This window comes from Vigna unguiculata, chromosome 7 (genome assembly GCF_004118075.2).
Source record: "Vigna unguiculata cultivar IT97K-499-35 chromosome 7, ASM411807v1, whole genome shotgun sequence".
In the NCBI taxonomy this organism is placed as follows: Eukaryota; Viridiplantae; Streptophyta; class Magnoliopsida; order Fabales; family Fabaceae; genus Vigna; species Vigna unguiculata.
The window spans coordinates 38,415,810-38,429,715 of NC_040285.1; the positions used below are offsets into that span (position 1 = coordinate 38,415,810).

General features: G+C 29.3%; 2 protein-coding genes across 2 annotated transcripts; both read right to left on the minus strand.

Annotated features, from left to right (window-relative positions):
• Positions 1-8,474: 8,474 nt before the first annotated feature.
• Positions 8,475-9,793, minus strand: LOC114189494 (protein LIFEGUARD 4-like). The gene is made up of 4 exons (XM_028078069.1): positions 9,391-9,793; positions 9,178-9,291; positions 8,916-9,073; positions 8,475-8,825 (listed from the first exon to the last, which is right to left on the minus strand). The coding sequence occupies exons 1-4, from the start codon at positions 9,635-9,637 to the stop codon at positions 8,625-8,627; spliced, it is 720 nt and encodes a 239-aa protein (XP_027933870.1). The 5' UTR covers positions 9,638-9,793; the 3' UTR covers positions 8,475-8,624.
• A 2,336-nt stretch (positions 9,794-12,129) lies between these two features.
• Positions 12,130-13,906, minus strand: LOC114190702. Its single transcript, XM_028079682.1, has one exon. It carries the CDS (start codon positions 13,342-13,344, stop codon positions 12,556-12,558), a length of 789 nt encoding a protein of 262 aa, XP_027935483.1. The 5' UTR covers positions 13,345-13,906; the 3' UTR covers positions 12,130-12,555.

Genomic DNA, 13,906 nt, shown 5'->3' on the forward strand with positions numbered 1-13,906 from the left:
TTATTTATCTTCACACTGTTTGAATTTGGCCGTACTTGTGAGGTTGGGATGCTGTTTCTCCTTTCCGATGTGCATGTTTGGGACAAACCATGGAATGGAGTCATGGTTTATTTAGTAATGTATGCAGTTTCCTCTGTAACAAGAGCTATGCATAATACTGTAACTACGATTGCAGCTGTATCCGGTGCTATCCTAGCCAAAGATACCCAGGTGCTGCTACTGTTTATCCATTGCAGAGGCTAGAATCCAGGTCGACTCAACATCCAAATCGCGCGAAGAAAACCTCCCAACATATTTAACATTTGATGAGATGAATAACGGCTAATCATTCAACACCATGCAACAGATCTCTAATATATCTCTCTTCAAACCTTTCATAAATCGCCACTCACATTCATAATTGCATTCACTGCGAAATGATAAGTCAACTATAGCTATGCAGGCCTCGGATTCAACCTTGTAAAGCGCATATTTTGGCTAAAAGGCTTCACTTGTGCAGCTCAACCTCTCTGCTCTTCCAGTCTCACCATTAGAGCTTAAAACTGTAAAGCAGAGATAACTTTCCTAGGGTTCGAGAACAACATTTCCATTGCTATAGTTCTCCATTTTCTTTGGTAATTATAAAGATCCATTTGTTTAGAAGTAATGTAGAGTTAGTTCTGATTAACTGAATGTAATTTATAAATCAGATGGAAGTAGTTTATTTCAGTGATATACAGTGTTTTGCCTCACAGACAGTAAATGAGTTGGGTGAAGTTGTGATTTATTACTGTTGCATTAGTATATACCCTAATTTATTTATGAGTTGAAAATAAATTTGTAGTCAACCCCCAATGAGTCTTGCATGATCCTACATTGGTGTTGGGAATGGGAATCTTGTCCATAAAGGTGTTATTTCGAAAAAGACGCGTTATGAAGTACTGTTACTTATAGCGTACATGGCCATAAAGCTTACATGGTGGCCCGGTGATCATGGTTTTGTTCAACATCCCCAGAGTCGTAGTTTTTCATGTTTGCCCTCAACCTCAATCGTAGATTTTTCAAATACGCTGCACACGTCATATACTGTCACTTGTCTTTTTTTAAGTTCGATCAAAGAGGGTTAGGTGAAGAGTTAACACTCTTTATGTGTATGCATGTAAAAACCATAAGTGATCCTTAATATTGTAGGACAATTCATGGTTGCGTTAAGGTTGATTCCGTCCACTCAGTAGATGATTTTCATAATCAAAAAAATGTTTCTACATAGGGACAGAGAATTTGTGGTAGATTTATTGATGTCATAAAAAAATTAATATGAAAAAAAAAATATATATATATATATATATATATATTTTTTTTTTTTGTTGGAAACGAAAGTTTGATTTTTTTTTTTCATTTTGATGCAGACAGTTGATAAACTTATTTTAGGAATTTTGAACTTATTTTTATCAATTAAAAGAATGTAGTCTATTAATAATGGATAAGTATAACAGTTGCCTAAACTCGTTTAAAATACACTTTTATATAATTCATAATGATTAATGATTGGTCTATTGTATATCAAACAATGATATCTTATACTGTTCCAGAAAGTTGAAAAGAGTAATGTGTGGATGGATCTTGACAACAATGTTTTGAATTTGATCTAATTTTTCATAAGCAAGCTTTGGCAAGTGTAAGGTGAATTTGTCTCTTTTCCAAGCCCGTTTGTTTTATACTCATGATTCTGGCTTCTTGGTCACAAATAAAATAATGATTGTTTTTTCAAATCATATCATTCTCTCTTCCAACTATTCTCATTCCACACTTTAAGGACTCGCTAACTATGGTGATTTTAAGGGTTAAATATATTTTTATCTTTAAAGTTTCAGTAAATTTTATAATAAGTTTATTTTCAAAATTTTATATTAATTTAGTCATTTATTTTTGTAAATGTGTAAATTTAGTCCTTCTTATCAAATTTTGTTAAGTTTATTTGACATTTTAAATACATTGAGTTAACATTGAAGCGAAAATGTGTCAAATGGGATAAACAATTCAAATACTATCATGAAATGAGCTTGAAACACGTCAGATAAACTTAATAAAATTTGGTTAAAATGACTAAATTCATGCATTTTTAAGGACGAATGACTAAATTGGTCAAAATTTTTGAATATATATTAATTCTAAATTTCACCACTGAAACTTGAAGAACCAAAAAGATATTTAACCCGTGATTTTAATGAGTTCAAGTAAAGTCTATCTTTCCCTACTCACTCTATCTCCATATTTTGTTTTCCGCACCTTACACTACAGTTGTTCTCTGTTATCATTTCTACCAAAAACATGTTTAACCTGTGATTTTAATGAGGTCAAGTAAAGTCTGTCTTTCCTTACTCACTCTGTCTTCATATTTTGTTTTCCGCACTTTAGACTACTTTCTCTATCATCATTTTTACTTTCTCTATTTTGTTTTCAATAATTCTTCCCTATTGCATATTCTCTCTCAATTTACCTAAACTAATTTCCTCCCTTTCCTTCCCTTTATCCACGAGAAATTATTTTTTAATACATTTAATCGTGTTTTCTATCGCTTGTGGTAGCTTACGAATAAAGATACACAGTATTAGGGAGATCTAACAACAACAATTTTAGGAAACATAATTTTCTTCCAATCCACAAATATTTATGTTCTGAAAGAGATAGTTTACTAATCAATCTTTTGCAACATATATGTCCATGTTTATCTCTCTTCTTAAATTTGTCCCAATCATTTAAATGAAATATTCATAACCCTATAATTGAATATAATTTCTACCTGTATTATTTTTGGATAGGTTGGCTTCAAACTCAAATCACTAGTTCAAAACATTTAAAACTATCACTTATTAGTTTATTTTCCAATTCAATGCTTAATTTTTCATGTATTTATTTATATATTTTTACACTTTTAGTAATTAAAGTTAAATACATATGTTAATTTTAATAATTTATCGAATCAAAATAATGTATATAAAACTTTAAATTATATTACAATTTTAAGTTTTTTAGAATAAAAGGAGAAAATGTTTTTATTTTAAATAGGAGAGAATTAAATTGAGTTGAGAAAAATAATGAATCTAAAATTGTATTTAAGTAAAATAGGAAATGTTCTGTAGACACTTTGTTACTGTTTGACACATAGAATGAGAAAGAGAGAATAAAGAAAAAAAAGTTGGGAATGATAGATAATATTAAATATACAAATGTCTTTGTATGTTACCAGTTGACTCTTTTAACAAATGCAAATCACAATGTGCAAAATGTCCACTTGCATTAAGAAAAATTGTGGCCAAAACGGTTTGCTAATGCAGATTAAAATGAAAAGGGGTTGTAATTTTAAAAAAAAATGTGATAAAGTACACAATTATGTATATCAAATTATGAAGTTAATAGAGTTTGTTTTATAATTTTTAAAAATGTATCCTTCTTAGAAATCAAAAATACTAAAAGAATGCAACTATGGCTATGAGAATTACTTGATTCATTATTGCCTCAAAATGTGACTAATTTTTTACATTAGTTTTGCTTAAACTTTTCTGCGCACATTAGGTTCCCTAAATAGTTACATTTTCTTTAAAGAAAATAAAGAAAAAATTTCAAGAAACAAAAATTTTATAAGGTGCATCTGCAACTGGATGTATCCAAAACAAACAAGTTTGTAAAATACTATCATTAATCACCAATATTATTGTATACAGATAAATGACATGATTTATTAAAAAAAAAATATAGATCCGCAAAAACTTTCAATGACATCTAAAAAATTGTAACCTTGTCAATTCAACCATTCGATTAAAGGCTTTTTTTATTTAAATTTTAATTGTTATGGATAAAAAATTGTATTATTTTACTCCCACTTATTGCAAGTTTATAAATTAAAATGGTAATATTATTATAATTTTGTTAACTTAATTAAATTTGAAGTCCTTTATATATTTTTAGATATTTTTAATTGAGTTTTTGTTTTTGTTTTTTTTATATATTAAGTATGTTGATTATTTTGGTTTAGTCTTTATATTTATTTCTTTCGTAAATATATAACATTATTGTTCTTTTTTATCTTGTCATCGTATCTAATTGTTTTCGTGTGCTAAAAATATAAGATTTTATTATTAATATAAAATAATATTACAATTAATATAAAATTATAATAAATTTATTATTTTTATTAAATATGTTGGAAGATAAAGATGAATTGATTGATCATCCAAAAATATGACTATATTAACCATTTCAATAAAAATAATAAAATCACTTATTTTTACATTAATCACAATTCTATTGTTATATTAACCAATATCCTCTCAAATATAGGGAAACATGATGACAAGAGATAACAACCAAGTTATCAAGTAAGTAACAGAAAAAATTAAACTATAAAAACTCGAAAAATATAATTTTTTTAGAAACTAATAGTAAAAAAAATTAATAGAAACTCAATTTAAAAATGCCCAAAACTTAAAATTAAATTAAACTTAAATTATTTTTATGCAACAACTCTATGTATATGTAGTTCATTTTGGGGAAAATTTAAAATAAACGAAAGTAATTTTTTTAAAAAATATTCATATTTTATTGTATTATAATAATAAAAGTTTATACTATTATGACTCTTTGTAATTTATCTATTGTGAAAGAAACACTGAATATTGAATATTATAAGGGTGAGATCTCATATACCATTTCTGTAAAATTTGTAGTGAGAACCAGTATCTATATTTGTAATAGTCCACTCAAATGACATATAAGTTACAAAAATACTTCCACCATTTTAAATAACTCAAGTAGAAGAAAAAATAAAAAATACAATTTAAAAAACTTGCAATTATATGATTAAGTAATCTATGTGTTAAAATCACATGTTCAACGGACAAAAAATCAGAGATCCCGTATAGTATTTAAATGTATGTAATTTAAAAAAAAATGTTATTGGACAGACGATCATTTAACAATTTATACAAAAATAAAATAATATTAATAAAAGTTAACTTTTATAATTTTAGAAAAAAAGTAAACTGTAATAATGGATAGTGTCAATTAATAATAAAAAAAAGTAATATCAAAACACCACTGTCTTTAAAGATTAAAAATTTGTATATTGTTCAAAAGTTAAAAATTTGTACATTGTTCAATAAAGTATTTTCAAAATCAAATTTGAAATTCTGCATCAAAAAGTGAAAGCTTGAGACATGTATTTTAAGTTCTCTGTAATTTTTTGAACTCATCCTCTCTAAACAATTAGTAAGCTGAAATTTATAATATTAATCCAATCTATATATCATCAACAAGTACATAATCACAATATAATAAAACAAATGGTACTATAAAATCATAATGTTTCCTTACCGTGTATGTAAATCATTCATCGTCCATATATTTTATTTTATAACTGAATCATCCATAATCATTTCCAAATACAGATAACACCATATGCAGAGCCTTGCACTTAATCAACCTGTACATGAAAAAAATAAGCTGAACATTAATATAATTATATTTTATGTTTTTGAAATTTCAACCCGTTCAAATTGATATATTTTTTTAGAGACTCCTACTTTGTTATAATAATATATAAGTATTAATATAATGCATTTTACAGTTCTTCACAGGATAACTTATTTAAATATCTCATATACTTAGAAGAGTCAACCAAAGAATAGTTGGTTAATAAATGCATTTTATTATTTTGAATAAAAGTGTTTGACCAGGACCCAAGCATAATAGGACAGAATACTCTGTGAAATATATCCATATTCTGACTATGTTTACAAAGAAAGAAAGGAGATTTGACCATGTTTGTGTTAAAAGAATTTTACTATATTTTATTATAATTCAATAGAATTAAATTATCAAAGATGAAACTTGAAGACCTTGGTTGACTATATTTATATATAAATAAACTTCATTTTCCATAAAATTTTACTTAATTTACATATATGTCTAATAGAATGGAATATATATATATATATATATATATATATATATATATATATATATATATATATATATATATATATATATATATATTTCTGATATTAATATATAATATTACGAGTTTAATAATTTTGTTTTACTCAAATGTCAATTAAAAACTATAAATATAAAGAGGTGAATTGACTAGGCAAGGAATTAATTTATAAAAAATAAAAAACAATGTTTAATTTTTTATTTGTAAAATTAATTTAAATGAATAAATTGATCATGTAGCACTATCATAAGTTCATGTTAGTTTAGTGTAATATTAGTCCTCAACGTATCAATAAAAAATTATGAAAAGAATAATATTCAACACAATATGATAAACCACTTATTTATTAATCAAATAAGTTTTATAGAAAGTGTTTTGTTGTATTTTAAGATTTATTCACAACTACCGATTCACTATAAACTATATAGTATTATTATAAAATAATTATAGGTTATTTAGTTACTTAGAAGAATATAAAAAAGGTTGAATTTTAATTAATTGATCCATTTTGATGTATGATATTATTTAACTATTCATCTCCGTCTTTCACCTACTTTTGTTTTTATATTTATTTTTCTTTTCAAAATTTATTGATAAAATGTCAGTCAATAAATAACAAAATTTCTTCAGTAATTATTAATGATAAAAAACATATCAGTAATAATATATAGGTAACTAATAAAAGTATAAATTTATGGATAAATATTTTTTGGAAATTATCAATAAATTCGTTAATAAAATTAGTAAAAATTGTGATTGGATTTTTTCTGGTTTCTTTCGTTGCTGTTACTGCTACTGGTGTCAACCTCACTATCATCATTGTTCATCCAATACCTTTGGTTCCTTTTTTTCCTCATTTTCTTTCATTTTTTTTTCTCGTTCTCTTGTTTTTCTCACCCATCTTTATTTTATTTATAACCAATATTGCATTAGATTTAGGGAAAAAACTCGTACCTATTTTACTAACAAAATTACTAACAATTTTAAAAAATGCAATGATTGATGAATTTGTCGACGAATTTTAAAAAATAAAAGTACAAACAATTTTTTAAAAACACTAAATTACCAATGGATTAAGAAAATATATTAGTAAAAGATTGATGACAGAATTTTATATGTGACATGCTAAAGTCAAAACTTTAACATTTATTTTACAGACAAAATTTACTCTCTGTAATACAAAATTTGAATTACAAATATATTTTACTGGAGCTGAAGGATTCAATACTGACGTATATTTTAATACATTTGAAAAATAAGTATAGATAGTTAATTAAAGAAAAAAGTTATATTGTTTGCATAATATTTCCATATTTAAATTATGGTGAAATTATAAATAATTAATTTATCAATTATTAATTGCTTAAGAAGAGTTTACCGCAACAGGCGTAAACTTCGAAAATATAAGTCATCTTTGGATTCTATGTTTATGTAATCAAATTACATACTTAAAAAAAATCGGTGTAAGATTTTTTAAAATTATATCTTTAATATTTTATAAGATATATTAATTGGATGCCCAATTAAAATCAAATAAAGTTTTGAAAAATAAAACTAGTCTGTAAACATACAAATGGGAATTTAAGATTAGGAAAACATATATTTGAAAGATTTAATTGAAAGAAATTTGTTTATTGTGAATTTAATATTTTAAATATTCATATTTTGGTTACACAAATATGAGTCGTTTCTCTTTTTTTCTATCTATTATTTATTTTCTTACATATTAGTTTTTTTTTTTTTTTCCTTTTAGCAGTTCTTCTGTAGTCTATTTACAAGCCTCTTTATACTATTTGTCAGTTTTTTACGACTCACTTTCTTTTTGTCCATTATGTTTTAATCCTTTTTTTTTTTACATCAACACTCTTGACAATTTTTTATCATAATTTAAAAATATTATTAAGAATAAATTTGAGAAGTTCTCAGTATATACGTGGTTCAATATCACAGAGTTTTATGGGATTTTTGTAAGTTTCCCATCAGTAAAAATCGATTATGGTTGAATAACCCAAAAGATTTTTTCTTTATCCCTCAGACAAATTTGTTTTCTTCTTGATTATATTTTAAAGACTTCGGACCGATTAAAACTATTTCTGTAAAGATTAATTTCTAAAAAAAAATCTTAAAAGAGATATAAAAGAAGACAGTCAGAATTTTTATAACTAAAATCTTTTATAATTTGAAGTCATATTTTTTAAGTAGTTTTAAAATATAAAAATAAAAATTCACTTACAAAATATTATTTCAAAATATACAAAAATTGTTAAAATTTAGTTATTAAAAAATATTAAAAAAAAACCGCACTCACATGTAGAAGTGATTTCAATAGTTAAAATTAAAGATTTCCATAATGTGGTGTTCTCGGCAATTAACCACGCAACTTGAATAATGAACCAAAAAAAAAAAAAACTCACTTTCAAAATACCATTCCCAAATCTTTTAAAAGTATTTCAAGCATATATAAATATATATAAATTCAAATTTTCATTAGGTAGTATTTTCTCAACTTGAGTAATCGAGGCTTGTTTGATTACAAAAGTTCAGCGCTGATAAAATAAATAATGTTTTTTAACGTATGTTTCACATCTCGTAATTGGGGGTAAGGACGTGGAGTAGTATAGTAACCCTAGTTGAGATACTAGCTAAAACCTTAAAGCTCGTTCAAAATTGTAAGCAGATATATGAAGAGGTTGAGGATGTCGCCATAGATGGCAATAGCAGCCCAGATGTAATCGTCGTAGGTATATCTTTTGATGAGATCATCAGTGTCGTATACGATGAAACCACACATTATCAGTGCTCCAATCCCAGCAATGAACATACGCCCAGTTGGTCCTAAGGGGAAAAACACCTGTAACCAACAAAACAAGATCACTGTGTGTAAGAGGAAACACAAAAACAAAACAAATAACAGTAGTTGTTGGTGATGAAAAATGTTTACCTGAATGATTGAGAACAATAACATGACCATAAGGGAAGCAAAGAGGAACGGGCCGAGGAAACTGAAATCACTGCCTCTTTTAACAGCCCAAAACGTGTACAGCGTCAGGCTCCCAGTTACCACACCTGTTAGTAATGCAGCCTCCATAACGATCATTGCTGTTTCACAAACGTAGAACAACGTTAAGACAGGTTCAGCTATTTCAAAGTTTTTGTGTCTTTATGATGATACATGATAGGAGGAAGGAGTTCAGAAAGGATACCGTCGACAAAAGCACAAGCGTATCCAACTGCGACAGACATGCCGAGGGTATAGAGACCGAGAAGAATGAGGTTGACGGGGTGTTTGTTGTAATATTTGCTCAAAACAAACAAAACTGCATGCACATACAAAAAACATGTTTTAAAACGTACATGTATGGTTTCTGATGGAAAACTAAAAGTGATTTATACGAGGAGAGAGGACAAGTACGTACATATGATGGAGAAGATGGCGGCTCCAAAGAAAAGAAAAGGAGCATAGTTATTATAGCGAGCGAAATTTCTTGCGGGTGTGAAGAAGATGAAGATGGAGGAAAAGGCCGCTGTGAAAAGCAGCTGAACGGAAATAATGATGTAGACTTTTCGAATGAATCCCCATCGGAGCTCTGGTGATTCTATCATGTATGGGTAGAGGCCGTCGCTTCCATGGGAGAAACCCGATTCAATGTCACCTTTACCCATGTCTGAGATCGGAACAACCTTTTCCTTTTCTTATCTCTTTGTCTTTTCAAGAAATTCTTAATGGGTTTATTCTGCAGACTCAATGGCTTCCTTCGTTTTTGGTTTCTGCTCCTTTGTGGTTTAAACCCAAGCCACCATTGCAACGCATGCACATATATAGAATTGGCGTGGCTTAATTTTGGTGTGCTTTACTCCTGCATTTATAGCTCTTCCTCGTTGTCTTCGAACCATTTATGCATGCATATACTATTAATTAACGACCTTTGCCATCGAAAATAATGTGTAAACTAAAATGTACATCACAAATTTACGCACATGGCAAATTTGGACACTGCCCCTAAAATATACACGACAAATTTACATAAACTATTAAATTCACAATTTAGTATTTCATGTAAGTTTTACTGCTGTTATTTTTATTTTTCTTTCTGTCTCTTTCTCCATGTATTTTAGAATATTTTATTATAACATATGTTTATCTGTTATTTCATCTCAAACTCACGAAATTTGATTTGCAATACATTTGTATATATAATTTAATAAAATATTAATGACTTTCTAAATTCACCAAAGGTAGAGCTGAATCAAATATTTCAAAAATCTTAATGATTGAATTATAATTAAATATAATCCACATTTTCTATAAAAAAAAACAGTTTGAACTTTTATAGATATCTAAATACTTAAATTATATTTTAAACTTAAATCCATATCTTTAAAAGAAGATATTTTAGAGGCTTATAAATGATGAGGTAGATCTTATAAATTATTTAAATTGTTTTTTTCAAAACCAGTTTTGTAAGGACCTGGTTAATAGTTTAATAATAGAAGTTATGTAATTGATATAAAGCATAAATATTTTATTGTTTAGTTATAAAGCTTACAAATAGATAAAAAAATAATTACTTAAAATTTATTTAAAAAAATCATCATTTGTCTAGAATATTTTTTTTCTCTGCTTTCTCACTAGATTTCTGAAAATCCATCTGCATATCAAAACCCACCTTCCCGGTGGAGAAAAGAACAAATATGTCTTGTTAACTAGAATTTGTTCTAGAGTAAGTTTCTTTTTATTCATTGTTAAAACTTTTTTTAAGAAATAAATTAATTAAATTATATAAGTGATTTTTTAAGTAAACAAAACCAGGTTCATACAACGGTAGGATTTGAATCCAATTTTTGAGACACATCCACACTCAACTGAATCAAATTGTTGTCATCTTAGTAAATGTTAGATCTCCTATTCATATAAAATATTCAGAACTCGTAACAAGGTTTTCAAAGAATTGTAAAAACAAATATAATTTTTTTCAAACTTCTTTACATTTTTTGTAAATTTCTGAGAGGGGACCGCGATTTTATTGATGGAACAACCAAACATAATATCCTCAACCAGAACAGAAACCATTTTTAATACACAACAATTTGAACTTTCAAATATAAGAAGGCCCAATTTTAGAAAGACGTGTAATAACCCACATGGTCAATGGAAAGACACCAACTTAAAATAACGTTGAATAGTTGTAAGAGGACTCGGGCTTCAAATTTTAAAACAGAGAACAATTTGGGTCAATGGGAGGGTCCTAGAAATACAAGTGTGGATTTAAGTCTCACATCGGTTAAAAATGAGAAAGTAGAACATTATATAAGAATAAAGATCTATAAATTTATTATCTTAAAATTTTATGTTGAAATTAGTATCAATATCTTATGTGATTGAACTCAGGTTTCATTGGTGTTGTTTCTTTCTGGTGAAACCTGTCCCTCTATAACCTCTCTTCTTGCAAATGATGAAAACAACCGAGTTTTGTAGTTTTTCTGGTCCTTTATAACCCATGGCATTTTTTCTATGTCTGCATTGATGTTATTATTTGGTTCTTATCTATGTCTTGTGCTCCTGACTCGTATTCTGTTACTGTGTGTGGAGGTTTTAGAAATGAAATAAAATTGTGAATAAGAAGTTAAATCATGGAGCCCACTCGGAAGCAAAGAAAAAGGACATAAGACATTTAAATAGTGTAGACTTGTATAAAGTAATTCATTGATGGCTTGTGTATTCAAAGAATGGGCCATCTCGGAAACAAAAACATAGAACTTTACGATATTCTGTGAAGTCACATTAATTGGTTAAATTAAGGCCGCGAATTCAAGAACGGGTGATGTTATCAGAGTGGTTAAGTGGACAAGACTTGTGTAGATAAATAAGAAAAGAGAAGGGTTATTTTAATCAACCATTTCTTTTTTCTAACCTCTTCTTTTTGACTGAACTGCTTTGTGATGCTGGCACAATAAAACAAAAAGAACAAAATTAGAGGGTCCCATAGAACAGTTGGTTGGGAATATTTTTGAGCATACAAAAAGAAAAATGGAGCCCTTACAACAAGTCTTCAATCAGTGTTGAAGTGAAGAAAGGCCAGTCACATGTAGTTATGACCAGAAAATTTTAAAAAGTATACAAGGGAGAAAGAGCATGGGAGAGAGGTCACCAAAGAGGGATTCCTTGTTTATTTGTCTCCTTCGCCCTAAACATACTGATATGCATCAATTATTTTTCTCCATTTTCATCTCTCAACTGTACCTTTCACCCTCTCCAAACTTACAAATCATTTTCTAAACTGCACTTCTTAATAATTTTCTTCCATTAATATACAGTTAGGCTCACATGATAGATAATACTACATCAACCCTCTCACGGATTTCATCATGGATGCCAAACTCAACAATCAGTTTATTTTTCTGTACATACATTAACCAATAAAGATTTATAATCAATGTAGCACTTTAAGTAGTAATTCTACAATTTAGTGAACTTAATGATAATTCTTAATTGAGTAAGAGTGTGAGAACATTTCTTTACTCTCGATACATATACTATTTACTCGTTTAAAATGAACAAAAAGATAAAACCTGTGAATGCCCTATTTCTTCTTTCTTTTAATCTTTCCATTACAGAACAGGGAACCGAATCCAAAAAATCTGGCAGTGGCTTTCGGAATATATGCTTGTGGTAGATTCAAGACAGGACTTATTCTAACACCATTACCCGAATATCCACCGTTTTTCTTTAACGAAGCTTTTTGAGAGGAACTATAAAAATAATATGTACTTGAACCGGAAGAGGAAGACGATGACCTTCTGCTTGAAACAGAGGATTGTTTCTGCAGCCTCTGCTTGTGTGTCTCCCTTGGAACCTCTGTTTGCTTCGGATTCAGGGCCGAACCGGTCGAGTGGCTTCGTGACAGGAACTGAAGCGACCGAATCAAACCATTCCCACGGGTGGTATCGAAATTCAAACTGCTACTGCGCTTGAATTGCCAGAAATACTTGGATGATGGTTTTTCTTCTTCGTTCTCTGCTTCGTCAGAGGAGGCAGACAAGAACTCCTTGAGCCTCTTCCTTTGAGTCTTTTCCGTGGTGGCAGGTTGAGATCGAGGAGGATGCGAGGGTTTGTTGGGTACGCTTTTGATCTCTGCCGGGACAATCTTGCCATTAGCGAAGAGTTCATCGGCGGAAGAGAGATGTTGAGCTAAGCCATTGGTGATGCAGAAGACGAAGTCAGAGCTTGAGTCCAAGAGGCAGAGGTCTGATCCACGGTGGCGATCTTCGACACGAACGGATGCATCTTCCGTGTTCTTCAGATCGTGGGAGAAGGAGATTCGAGGGCTGATTCCCGTGGTGGATATCTCGGAGCAGACTTCTATTGCCATGGGGATTGGTTCGGAACAGGGGAGCTCTGTTTCTGGGGAACAGAGAGAGGAAATGATGTTGTCTCGAAATGTTGGGGAAGCCGCGAAAAAGTTTCGAAATTTATGCAGTGGGGTGAGGGGATTGGTTGAAACGGTGATGGGTTTGGAGTCAAAGCGAGGGAAAGAGACACTGGGAGAGAGAAATAGATACAAGTGTGGGGATTTTGGGGTTGAGAAGTCAGAAATTGCAGCTTTAGCTTTTGGTCGTGCGTTGTTGTATGGTGTAGGGTGTGTGTGTGTGTGTGAGCTAGGTGCGTCCTCCGAAACTGAAGGAACAATTATGCAGGGTGAGAGAGATTAAATTTAGCATTGTGGTGCTGAGATCCTTTTCTTTAAGATATATGTTTAGGGAAGGGTAAAGGGAAAGCAGAGCAAAGAGAGGGAAAGAAGTGAAACTAATCACCGAAAGGCTATAAAAGGATAACTCTTTATGGGGGTTTCCAAAGAAGCTTTAGAAATCAGCATCGTGTCATGAGAGAGAGAGAGGATTTGACATGCACCACGAGATTTATTATGTGAATAA